This window comes from Colias croceus, chromosome 2 (assembly GCF_905220415.1).
Source record: "Colias croceus chromosome 2, ilColCroc2.1".
Lineage (NCBI taxonomy): Eukaryota > Metazoa > Arthropoda > Insecta > Lepidoptera > Pieridae > Colias > Colias croceus.
Window position 1 is genome coordinate 2,737,332 of NC_059538.1, and position 12,986 is coordinate 2,750,317.

Here is a 12,986-nt window from a genome sequence, read left to right on the forward strand (position 1 = left end):
ATAAAGCCTACCATTCAGACACATTATTATGTCACATGGGCATCCAAAATATATAGTAGGTCAAAGTCGTATTGAATTATGTATGAGAGTGAGTGGAGGTCAAATAACAGACTGGTGAAAATTGTATAACGTAGCATAACTCTTACAGGCTGGGTTTTGACCTGTTACTTAATAAGTTACTTCACGATTCGGGGCGTAAGTAAAATAACTTAGTTATTTTATGGTGCCTCTAGCTCCGGTTTGCGACTTTAGATTCGTATAGATAGAATAATAATTAAATAAAGTATATCTTACACATAAATAAAGCTTACTAGTGGAATAATTTATGAAATCCATCGAAAAATTTGGACTTTCTTCATAAATTTTTTTGAAAATACGAGTCGACCCTTTTTGTAATTTGAATAAATTATTAACTTGGTTTCCTGGTAAATTGTTCTACAAAGAGAATTTCCACCTATTTATCAGCTGTTTAGTACTTAAAATCTTGAAAGCATTATTTCAAATAACAAAATAACCTTTTTATTCTCTATCGAACCTCACGCGGTTTCATCGATACAAATATACCTACAGGATGTCCCACTGTTGGTATACTAAGTTCATAGGAGGTTATAGTTTTTCATACGCTGAGTTCGTAAAAAATACTTATAAAATTCCAAACACGTTTTTTTTTTCAAAATTAACAAGCAACCCGCCCAACTTTGCCACCCATGTATGAGCTATCGTTTAAGATTATGTTTTCATTGACACGGATATATTCCGGCTAAACATGGATTTTAAAGCAAACATTTGCAAAAAAAAATTGATGTAATTTTGTTGTTTAAGTATTTTTACGTGATATCATGGTGATATATACTAAACTATACTTATCTACAAGTCCCCTCGCGCTTAGCTTGCCGATAGTGGGACATCCTGTATAACCTAACTTCACTAATTATTCCGTCGATCTAGACTTTCAAGTGTGTAACAAATATTGACTTTGTAAAACATGTTAATTAAGCCATATAACTAAGGCTAACCTAAATATTTACAATATATAACTTACAGAATTATTGATTTTCTCCGTTTATATTGGGCCTTTGTTGATCCTAAATGCTATTCGAAATTTCTTGGCGGAGATCTATCTATAGTCAAGAGGTTGTTCACCTCTTGACTATAAAATGCTCTTATAGTCCTGTTTGTTCGAGAATATTCTAATTTTATATACTAGCTGTTTCCTACGGTTTTACCCGGTTGTCTCTGCTCTGGTCTTAGCATGATGATAGAAAGAGCTTGTAGCGTTTGTTAAATGGGCTATCTACTAAAACTATAAAAGAAATATGTTTTTAAATCGGATAAGAAGTTTCTGAGATTAGCGCGTTTGAAGCAAAGAAACAAATTCTTTAGCTTTAAATAAGAATAGATATAGATGCGAAAGTTTGTCTGATTCTGTGTGGTTTTCACGGATAAAGCAAAACACCGACTTCAACGAAATTTGAAATGAAAAAAGTCGAAGCATTAATTTGGCTTCAACACAAATTAAAAATAGCATAGTTCAATACCTAAGAAATGTGTTATGTAAATTTATAATTACCGTTGTAAACAGGGTTTTTGGGTTGTTGTTGAACTAACAAAACCCAAATATAATTAAGTTGAGCCCTAGTTAAACTTCCGGGCGAATGTAAACTAATCCTTAGCTTGTTTACGTCTAAGCAGAAACCATGTAATGAGAGAAATATTTTCTGACTATATTTATTAAATTAAGATACACTCGTAAGTGACACCGACTTTGTTTTATACTATGTAGTGAAGTATATTAATATTAATTTAATAATACTATTCACCATCACCTAATAATATTATTCTTGTAGTTTGTTATTGGTACGCGGGGGGGGGGGGGGGGGGCTGGTGACTTGTACTCCAGGTTCCTCGAAACCTATTTCAGGCACTAGTCTCTCACAATACTAGTTGATAAGCTCACTCACTCACTATTAAAATGAATGACATTAATATATTCGGTTCCTATTAAATGATAAGAACTGAGCTTAAAGCTTTAACATAAATTTCTCTTTATCGTTCGAAATCCCTTTATCATACTTTCCTATAGCCTCTTAAAATATGTTGATAAGAAAAGAACGATCTCTACAATAATTCCATCCCTTATGATATTATGAAAAACTAAGTAATAGGTAAGTACATTGAACTCTTACATATTTGTTTTTATGATTTTTTTTCTATTCTATCATAGCTGTGCCCCGCGGTTTTACCCGCATTTCTCCGCTCCTATTGGTCGCGAGATGATAATATATGTATAACAGTGATTTAGTTTTTCAACTCGGACCCGTGCTTCCTGAGATTAACACGTTCAAGTAAATAAAGAAATAAACAAATAATAAATTTAAAAAAGCTCATTTAATTTTTAAATAATTCAATAAAGCTCAAATTAATATGACATTGTAATTATAAATAACACATTAAACTGAAACCTTGTTGCTGTTAAATAAAGCATTAATTAAATTAATGACCACTCTTAACATCCATGAAAACAAATTAATTATATATTATATATCATTTTATTGTAACGTTTGTTGAATACAAATTATTTTGTTTCAGAATTCAAAATGGCGACAGGGCGGCATTGGGTGAATGTTTTTGGTAAGTGGAAGTTTTTAATTTGTATGTTTTTCTTATACGAAATGAAATTACCGTTGGTAAGAATGCATAATTATATTTATTTATTTATAAATATTTATTTATTTATATTTATTTATTTATAATTCAGGTAACAGACAATAAATTGTACAGACCCATATAATAAATACCTTACAGACTAACATACATATATAATAATTTATAACTAAAACTAAGAACTTATAATGGTGATAGCTACAAATAATATACTATCTGTTTCACTCGAAATTGGAAGGATAAAAAACTAGTTTTCCGCCCGCGTAGTCAAAGGAAAAACTGCATAGTTCCCGCTCGCGTGGTTTTCCGGGATAAACCTATTTTATGTCCTTTCTCAGGTCACTAACCCTCTTAGTACCAAATTTCATTCGAATCTATTCAGTGGTTTAAGCGTGAAGAAGAGACAGTCACTTCATTTATAATATTCTTTAGGATATAATAGATATGTACCTATTATGTATGCCATAATGTAGTTTTTATTTGAATAGTGCAGATAATATGAATATTAATTTGATTGTTTTATTCAAATACCACTCGATTTTAAACCGTGATACGAGAAATTCTAGAACAATGTCAAAGGAATTCATAAAAAAAATAAACGTACAATATTTCAACGATTCGTTTGAGCAAATAAATTTTCAGAGCACTCGGAAATATTAGTTTTCACGGAACATTCTGGAATGTACGTTCACTTACTTCTATTAAATATTTTTTTAATAGCTATAACAATTTTTCCGGATTATTGCAGTTTTTATTTGGCTTTGTTTATAGAACTGTCTTTAATTTTATTTGTATAGCATAAATATATACTATTTATTTTCTATAGGTACTTTGCACTTTCAATTAATTTTTGTATCAATTGTACATACTTATATTTAAAAATATACGACAGATTCTGTTACATTTTCACATCTTAATCACGCAACCTATTTTGATGAAATTATTACTGAAAATAGTTGAGAATCCGGACACATGTGTAAACACTACACTACTTTTACAAAAATTAACCACTTTTGCGTTGAAATAGCGTATTAAAGTTTTCGCCTGTGATGCCGCTTGTAAAATAAATAATAAAAATAAATATTCAAAAATAAATAATTCTATTAAGTTGATTTTAACTTTTCCTGTCAGAAACAAATAACTAATTAGCAAAAGGAATTAATTAAATGTGGTTCACGGTAAATTAATCTGTACTCATGATGATATTCAGATTTGATCGTTCATTGAAGAAAGCTTTGAAGAAAGTGGTGTCTGAATATGGAAAGTAAATTGTCTCTGACATAGGTATTAGCGTATTATGAAATCAGTGAAGCAAATATAAAATAATTTAACTTATACTTTGTGGATTGGTCAAAATTTTAAAGAATTTCATATTGACAAAAATTAAGAAAGGTTTATTAGAGGTAGGTACTATTCAAAAAACCTTGATAAAACGTTTTATTACATTAAGGTGACTAAGTTTTTACCATATCTACAATAATTATTATTACTGTTAAAATAAAAACTACAATACATCTAGATTTAAACCACTCGACCCAATTTTCACTGATGTCACTACTATCGTCAAATGCAATAATAGTTTATGACTGGATCATAAACCCATAAAACTTTTATTTTTCAATTCATTTTCGTATCCAATCAGGGTAATGTAGGAAGAGTTAGTTTACGGCCGAGCTGTATAAAATCTAGGACTATTTGCTAAAGTGCTTTTACAGTTAAATGTGGCTATATTTAGCATTTATGATGGAAAACTTTGATAAATATTGAGAAAAATGTAATATGACACCGTAGTATGACACAATATTATTATTACTATATATTTCATTCAGAAATTAAATATTATTTATCTATTTTATTTAACAATTTTATGTAAAATAAAATGAATTTATTTAAGGATTAATTGCAAAGCTATTAGGCACTTGATTTGATTTTCAGATATCGTTCTATAAAGAGATTCAAATAAGTTAATATTATCTGTAATGTAAAATAGTAGACACATTCATAGACAAACATTGAAATTTTTTTCCTCAGTCATTAACAATACAATGAATAAATTTAAAAAAAGGCAAATTAAGATAAACACGAAAACTTACTAGCAAACTTCTCGTAAAAATAATCTAACAAACTTAAAGGAACATTAATTAATCTTACATTCAATGCACATATAATTATATAATGCACAATTTTTATCCATTGCCCTATTTTTTTCCAAAACTTTTAAAGCACTTCAACAACTCGCAAACTATCCAATCACGACCATTCTAAATCCAAACCAAGCTCCTATATTATATACTAGCTTTCCACCCGCAGCTTCTCCCGTGCAGTCAAAGAAAAACCCGCATAGTTCCCGTTCCCGTGGGATTTCCGGTATAAAACCTATCCTAAACCTATCCCGGGGTAAAAAGTAGCGTATGTCCTTTCTCGGGTATCAAAATATCTCTATACCAAATTTCATGCAAATTGGTCATGTAGTTACGGCGTGATTGAGTAACAGACAGACAGACAGAGTTACTTTCGCATTTATAATATTATTATGGATAGTATGGATAAAGCATCAATCCAAGACAATTATCATTAAATAAACCGATTCGTAGATTACTCTGAACAATATACACTCACAAGGTCATGTGAACATACATCACCTACATACATTGTTGTATCACAATGGTCTCTGTTTTAAGTGGATTTCGCAAGGCAGATTTATTATAGTTGGTGCAACTAAACTTCTGTTCGTTGTGTGAATTAAAATTTATGTGTGTGTGTATCGGGTTTTATGTTTTTGTTAATGGTAAAAGGTTGATATGTGTTTAATTTATTTGTATGTGTATCGGTTTGTTTTATCGGTAACTCTATTTTGCGAAAATATTTTTTATTAAAATTATCTTTTTAGACCTATACGTATCTTATTTATGGGTATGAAGTTTCATTAAAATTGGTTCAGTCATATCGAAGATAAGAACTTGAGAAATTTATGTAAAATAAGTGCGACGTAAAAGCTCTAATCATATTATTATACATTTGTATTTTTGATGCCATGCATTTTTTTGAAAGTTGATTCATTTATTTCATCTGCGTACTTTACGTAATCGTTATGTAAAGCTTAAGTATAATTGTTTTAATAATAATTATATAATAGTTGTATAGAAATGTCTCATCATTAGTCTAAATCATAAAAGAGAAGGAAGGCCGCTATATATCAATTTAAAACATCAGTTTCTACATTAAACGTAAAAGCTTTTAGTGTTGATAAATTCACGTTGTAATTTATTAGGTTATGTTTGACAAGGAGAGCTTAATCGTATTATTAGGTTATATTAAATCGAGCTAAATAAAGTAGTTTTGTTAAAACTTTTGTGTGGAATCTTCGGAGGTGATCCGCCATGAAAATGATTTCACTAACAGAAAGCTACAGTGGTTTAATTTATGGTCATTCTTTCGAAGCTTTTTAGTAGGTATGCAAAAAAACAAGCACAGAAAAAAAAGAGCGTGTGTGCCGAGCACACGTGTTAGAAGTGAAACTTCTTTAGCAAGATTAAAATCGTCAGATACTGAAATCATCGTCACTCCGTGACGTAACCTTGAAATTTTATTCTCAACGCGCCTAGAGAAGTTTCACCTTCTTACTCTTTTTAGTACTGTAACTTTAAATACTTCGATCTACAACAATCAACAATTTATGATTAATCATCAGTATTTAATCCTTTATTTTATTAGTGACATTGTTTGTCTCAGTCATTGAGATAATAGTACTACGTATGGAGAAGGCACCACGAACAAAATCTATGCGCCATTTTTTTGCTCGAACTAAGTTTTAAAAATTATTATCTAGTTAGGTACTTACCGATGAAAGTTATTCCTTTGCACTTTTCCGTATTATTTGTGCAATATCGTAACACACACGAAGGCATATTTGATGCGTTTCACTTTAAAACAAATAAAAATGAGCGTGCAGTTACGCCTTAAGGCGTATGTTGAGCGGAACATAAGTGATGTAGGCGGTGTCGTCTGCATATGTATATCTCAATTGCCTCAGTGTACCTTAATATAGCTCTAGGCTAGATTATATTGAAGATTATATTTAGACTGACGATTGTATCTTAATTTGGAACACATTAATCTATTTATAGATACAATTATATGCTGAAATTGACAATATTTGTATTCGACACATTTCTACCTAATTAACTGTCAGTATATGTTCGATTAATTAATTTTAGGCAACCTAGGCGTCAATATTATTCTATAAATAACTTTTCAATACAGCGTGTGGTTTTGAGCTATGTTTGGTGATTTGTTTATAAATATAAATTTATAAATATATAGATGTGTTTATAGTTGATTTTGCCCTGAGATTCCATATAATAAAAATGAATCGCCAAATGTGTTGCTAAGCGTAAACCCGCGTTTTCAAAGGAAAACCCGCATAGTTCCCGTTCCCGTGGGATTTCCGGGATAAAACCTAACCTTTGTGTTAATCCAAGTTATCCTCTATATGTGTGCTAAATTTCATTATAATCGGTTCAGTAGTTTATGCGTGAAAACCATACATACATAAAAACCTCACCTCTTTATAATATAAGTACTTAAAGATAAATAATCATAGCTTTACTTCCGAAGATTACCTTATATACAAAGAAGGCTTTCTCTAAAATATTATACCAAAATGTAGACTACAAACATACGTGGTCTATAAAATGAGGAAAATATCTTCCATAATCATGTGGGAGTAATGATGCGTAATTAAAATGGATGTTCCACAAAATTCGTTGATTTAGAAACCGATTATACAGATCGTATGAAAGAGTCATCACTCGAGTCGAAAATCGATTAGACTTCAAGCGATTCGAATATGTCCGATCACATCCCGTTCCAACTACATTAGAGAGATTGCGCAATTTATAGCAGTATAAGTGATGAGCAAAAGCGTTTTTAACATTTTCCTACTTTAAAGATGTTGCATAAAAATAAGCGCTACTTAGGTACAGGTCAGGAATATTATAGTCTGTAAAAAAAAAATACTCATAAATTTGCTGTTTCGTCTGCAGTAGCTGAGGTAGAAGGGTGGTTGTGTTTGTATAGCTCTTTGACAGATTCATCGATGCTGTCGTTAAATGTGCTTCAATTCTGAGAATGAGATTTGATGATCTAAAACTATTAACTAATTTAAATCAGGATTTTAATATTAGCCCAAACATTTTTTTTTCTATTTTTTGTAGCCACTTTCGTTATTTGACAACAGATAGTGATAATAATGTGTAAAAACTGAATACATAACTTATAAAACTTAATGTATTTAAATATAAATCATAGCAAGTTAAATAATGTTTGTGTATTTAGATATGTTATTAGTAGGTATGCTAAAATGTTTAAAATGTCATTTATCTAATGGAGAAACATCTCATAACTTGGACCCAACTATAGGATATTTAAACATAACATATTATTTTATAAGGCTTGAACTGGCTTCCTCTCATGGTAATGACTATGTAATTCGTTACTCAACATAGAAATGTGGCACACGTAACTGGAAAATTGAAAAGAAAAATAACCATTTAATTGTGATGTAATATGTAATTCTTCAAATAATTCGTTTTATGTAATACTAACTATCCGCCCGCGGTTTCGCCTGCTTAACAATCTTTCTTACAACCTTCGTCTTGAATCACTCTAGCATACATAAGGACAGAAAAAGCGACTTGGTTTTATACTATGTAAAGTGGAAAAAGCGAAGAAAACAGATTAGCTTTTATTATTTCAATTATATTTGAATATACCTAAGATTGCTTCTAATCTAATCTTGACACCTGATCAAAACTACTACAAAAACAAGGGTGCCAAAATGACGGTTATTATTTATCTGTGCCATCAATATTATCTGTTCGCGCCAAAACACATGACCTTTTGAAAATGGAACACTTTCTTGACCATAAACTTGTTTTGCAAATGCCGGCGTTTGTGTAATCGTTGAGTAAAAACAAAGAAGACACGACTTCTAAATAAATTATATAACTTAGGAAGTCTTGAGTAATGTACCTGTTTGAATTAGATAATTTTATGAGGATCTTATTTCAATAATAATAGTAATGTTAAGTATCTGGTTATTTTTTACGCACTGTTTTTTCGATATTGCTCAAAATATAATAAATGAAATTGTATTGTATTACCTACCTGCTTTTGGATTTCAACACATATAGAAAAATTGCGTGAGAAACTATGTTTGTCTTGTCTCAATGTGAGAAGTTACATATTATTTCATAAATACAACAGTACAAGTTGATAAAGAATAAATATATAATTTGCTGTGACCAGTATTCTGGCAAATTACTAACAAATTGATTAACAAACAATCAAAAGGTAAGTTTAATAACATACGCGTAGTAAAGTACCTAATTATTTGTAAAAATTTAAAACAGTGCTAAAAAGCGCAGTGTTAAAGAGCCAGACACTTCAATTTTCTTTTTATGTTCGTATATATGTATGTTCATAGATATATAATAGCTTGAACATTACGCAAATACCTCTGGGAGTACAAAATCGTTGCTCGGCTCGATCATAAACCTAATAACTTAAGTGAATCCTTAAGTAAAGTGCGCATACAATGATTAAGTTGAGTGCGACCGCTTAAGCCAATTTATTAGGCATAAAATTAATAGAACTGACCTTTCACGAATACGTTGCATTCCGGGGTATTTTAGCTAGCTTTTTGTGTTATTGGATGTTCAATGTGACCTGGTTGTTTTACGTAATGTAGTAATGAAAGTAGACTATATTCTGTATTTATAATCGTTTAGTTTATTAATAATATTGGGTAACTAATTGGTCTACAATATTTAGTTATAGTTTTTATAGTTTTGCGTACATTAATAGTTGGTAAATAATATTAAATATTTCTCATGTGTATCGTGTAAATACACGATTGGCCAAAAATGCATGTTATAATATTATGATCTTCTAGTGTTTGATTTTACGCGAGTATTATACATGTAGAAATTAAAGATTTTTTAACGGATTTTAAACGCGATTACATTATTTTATTTTTATATTATTATTTTCCCGACGTTTCGAACACTTCAGCGAGTGTGGTCACGGGGAGACCGATATAATGGGTATAGTAATATAATGAATAAATCGCGTTTAAAATCCGTTAAAAAGTCTTTAATTTCTAAATATTATGATCTTCAAATTTTTTTTTAGTGATCGTGAGAGTTTTCTCCATCTAGATATCTTTAAGACGCAATAACATAGCAAAACTCTGCCCTACCCGGGTCGACCACTTACCTACGACCAAACATTTGTACATTGTACGAATGAAGGCAAAAGCAATTGTCTTCCTACATCTGTTTCATACTTCCTAATTGCTTGTTGAAGTGAAACTTCTTTATCGGGGTTGGAAATAAATTTAGTGTAACATTTTTTCGTTACGCGTGACATTTTTCCGTTACGCGCCATATTTTTCTTATCCCTACCACGCGTGATTCGACGTATTTCTGTAAAGTTGCATATAGTAAATTATTTTTTGAAAAATAAGGCCATAAAGAAGTTTCACTTCTTATGTGTGTACACTGGTACACGCACACATTTTTTGGATTTACGTATTACCAATATGACTGACCGGTATTAGGATATATAGGATGTTATATTGATAACTTTTCCTCAAAACTACGGATGCAATTATGTATGTAATTCCCGATCACCAATGTCATAAAGTTATGTAAGTCGGAAGAGCTTTCACCTGCTCCATACATTCATTTTATAGTAATCATACTGCGTGGATAATTCTAAATTATGTTATGTATTGGTTGTAGAGATGAGTGAATTAAATGCGGTAATCCATACTGTTCGGGAGAATTTTACATTATTTGAATTTTTGTTGTGTATTGACTTTACATAATGATCTAAGTGTATTGATAGATGCGATGCGATGAATGTAAATCCAGTATGAAATAAACAGTCAAAGTGAATACACGTATTTTACTTCAATATCCCTCTGCTGAGCTAATTTGAACCTTAACACAATAAACATATGGACCATCGATGCCGGATTATATTGAACGGAGGGATTAGCGAGCTCGACCAGCGAAGACAAAAGACGACACATTCCTTAGATAACGCAGGTGTTCTTTGCATCGGTATTGCTGTAAACAAGTTAGAATTGGATAATTACGTTTTTATAACATTTGTGAAGATTGATTATTGGAAGATTTACTTACTATTTACGAATATAAAAAATGTCGCCGCCTACTATGGAACAAAGTGGATATTTAAGCACATTGGAAGACTTAGCTAGCACTTTACAAAAAACACAAACTAATTTAAAGAAGTGTCCTAAGCAGCGATTAACGGAAGGGTATATCACAGCGCGATTGCAGACAATTGAAGAATATTGGGCATCGTTTAAGCAAGCTCACAACGGTCTTGTTAAGTGTACGCCACGCGAACAGAAGGGAGTATTGACATACTTCCTGAACGAAGAATATTACTTATATGAAGATTTGTATCTAAACTTAGAAGCCGACTTACGGGATTTATTAATTAAATTGAAACAACCGAATCAACCCGCTCCGCCGTGTGATATGTCAATAGCATGCGTAGAAGGTCAACAATCGGTTTCTAAGTTACCCAGGATACAATTGCCAACTTTTTCGGGAAGATATGAAGACTGGCCCTCTTATCAAGATTTATTTAAAGCGCTCGTTCATGACACTTCATTAGGGGATGTACAGAAATTACATTATTTGAAAACAAGTGTATGTGGTGAAGCCGAGATGTTGTTAAGAAATATACCTATTACCGGGTCGAATTATAAACAAGCGTGGGATACATTAAAGGGGCGATTTGGAAACAAAAAGATGATAGTTACTTCTATTTTAAAAAGATTATTTAACCAAAAGAAAGTAGTGAACCAGTCTGCAAGTCAAATTAAAGCGATATTAGATACAACAACAGAGAGCATACAGAGCCTTAATAATTTGAATATTAACACCGATTCTTGGGATCCTATAATTATATTTCTGGTGGGGCAGAAGTTGGATACAGAGTCGTTAAAGGACTGGGAGGAACTTACACACAAGGACGGAAGTGATGAATTATCTACATGGTCAGAACTGAAGAAGTTTCTTGAAGCTAAGTTTCGTACACTTGAACTTGTCACGCCAGTAACAACATCTACTAGGGAGAAACCTTCAACATATAAGTCACATCACGCCACAGTCCAAGACGGCCGCCGGGATATTTATCAAACACCACATGTTCATGTTTCAACAGTATTATGTACATATTGCAACGGTGAGCACTACATATTCAACTGCAAGGAATTTGTGAATCAGTCGGTTGATGCGCGACAAGAGTTTGTGAAGAAGAATTATCTATGTTACAATTGCCTTCAACCGAATCATAATGTATACCGATGTAAACAAAGGAAAACATGTCGAGTTTGCGGAAGAAAACATCATTCACTTTTACATAAATTTAGACTGACACATACGGACGAAGATGAACAACCACAACCAGAACAAAACATCACAACAGCACACTTCTCTAGAGAACAACCCGATCAACAAGTATTGTTAGCGACAGCACAAGTTATGGTTAAAGCGAAGAACGGTTACACACACATGCTTCGTGCTTTAATTGATCAGGGATCAGAGGCCACATTCGTTTCTGCGAGAGCAGCGGCACTTTTGGGTTGTACAAAATCCAAAATCAACGGTGTAGTCTCAGGAGTGGGAGAAGGAAATCGTATACAAATACAACATCTAGTCGATCTCGCAGTTTCGTCAAGATGGAAAGAAGAAGATGAAGTGAATATTGAAGTCAGGGCTTACATTCTTAAGACTATTTCAACAAGTTTGCCCTCAACACACATCAAGACGAACTGTTCAGAGCTCCAAATGTTACCATTGGCTGACCCTACCTATCATACACCAGGAAGAATTGACATGTTGTTGGGAGCGGATGTCTATTGCAAAATTATAGAAGAAGGATTGGTAAAATTGTCAGATGGGTTAGTGGTGCAGAAAACACGTTTGGGATGGATTATATCAGGTCGAAGAGATGAAAAGATTATGGATAACAAACACAATATAATAACACTACATATAACAAGGATGGTTGAAGAAGATAATGATTTACTTAGAAGGTTCTGGGAAATAGAAACAGATGTCTACAAAAAGAAGAAGATTCAAACAAAAGAAGAAGAACTATGTGAGGAGATTTACAAGAATACAGCAAGAAGAGATTCAACAGGACGATATGAAGTACATTTACCGTTAAAACAAAGTATAGAAGACACGATTAAATTATGTGGAAAAACAAAAGAGCAA

At 31.8% G+C, this 12,986-nt stretch overlaps 1 protein-coding gene across 1 annotated transcript in view; it reads left to right on the forward strand.

Moving 5' to 3' along the window:
• Positions 1-12,986, forward strand: part of LOC123705476 (protein obstructor-E-like) — a 58,727-nt gene that overhangs the window by 16,624 nt on the left and 29,117 nt on the right. Inside the window, exon 2 of the mRNA XM_045654263.1 lies at positions 2,590-2,631. Within this exon, the coding sequence (XP_045510219.1) occupies positions 2,598-2,631 (34 nt within the window). The 5' untranslated portion in view covers positions 2,590-2,597. The remainder of the gene's footprint in view (positions 1-2,589; positions 2,632-12,986) is intronic.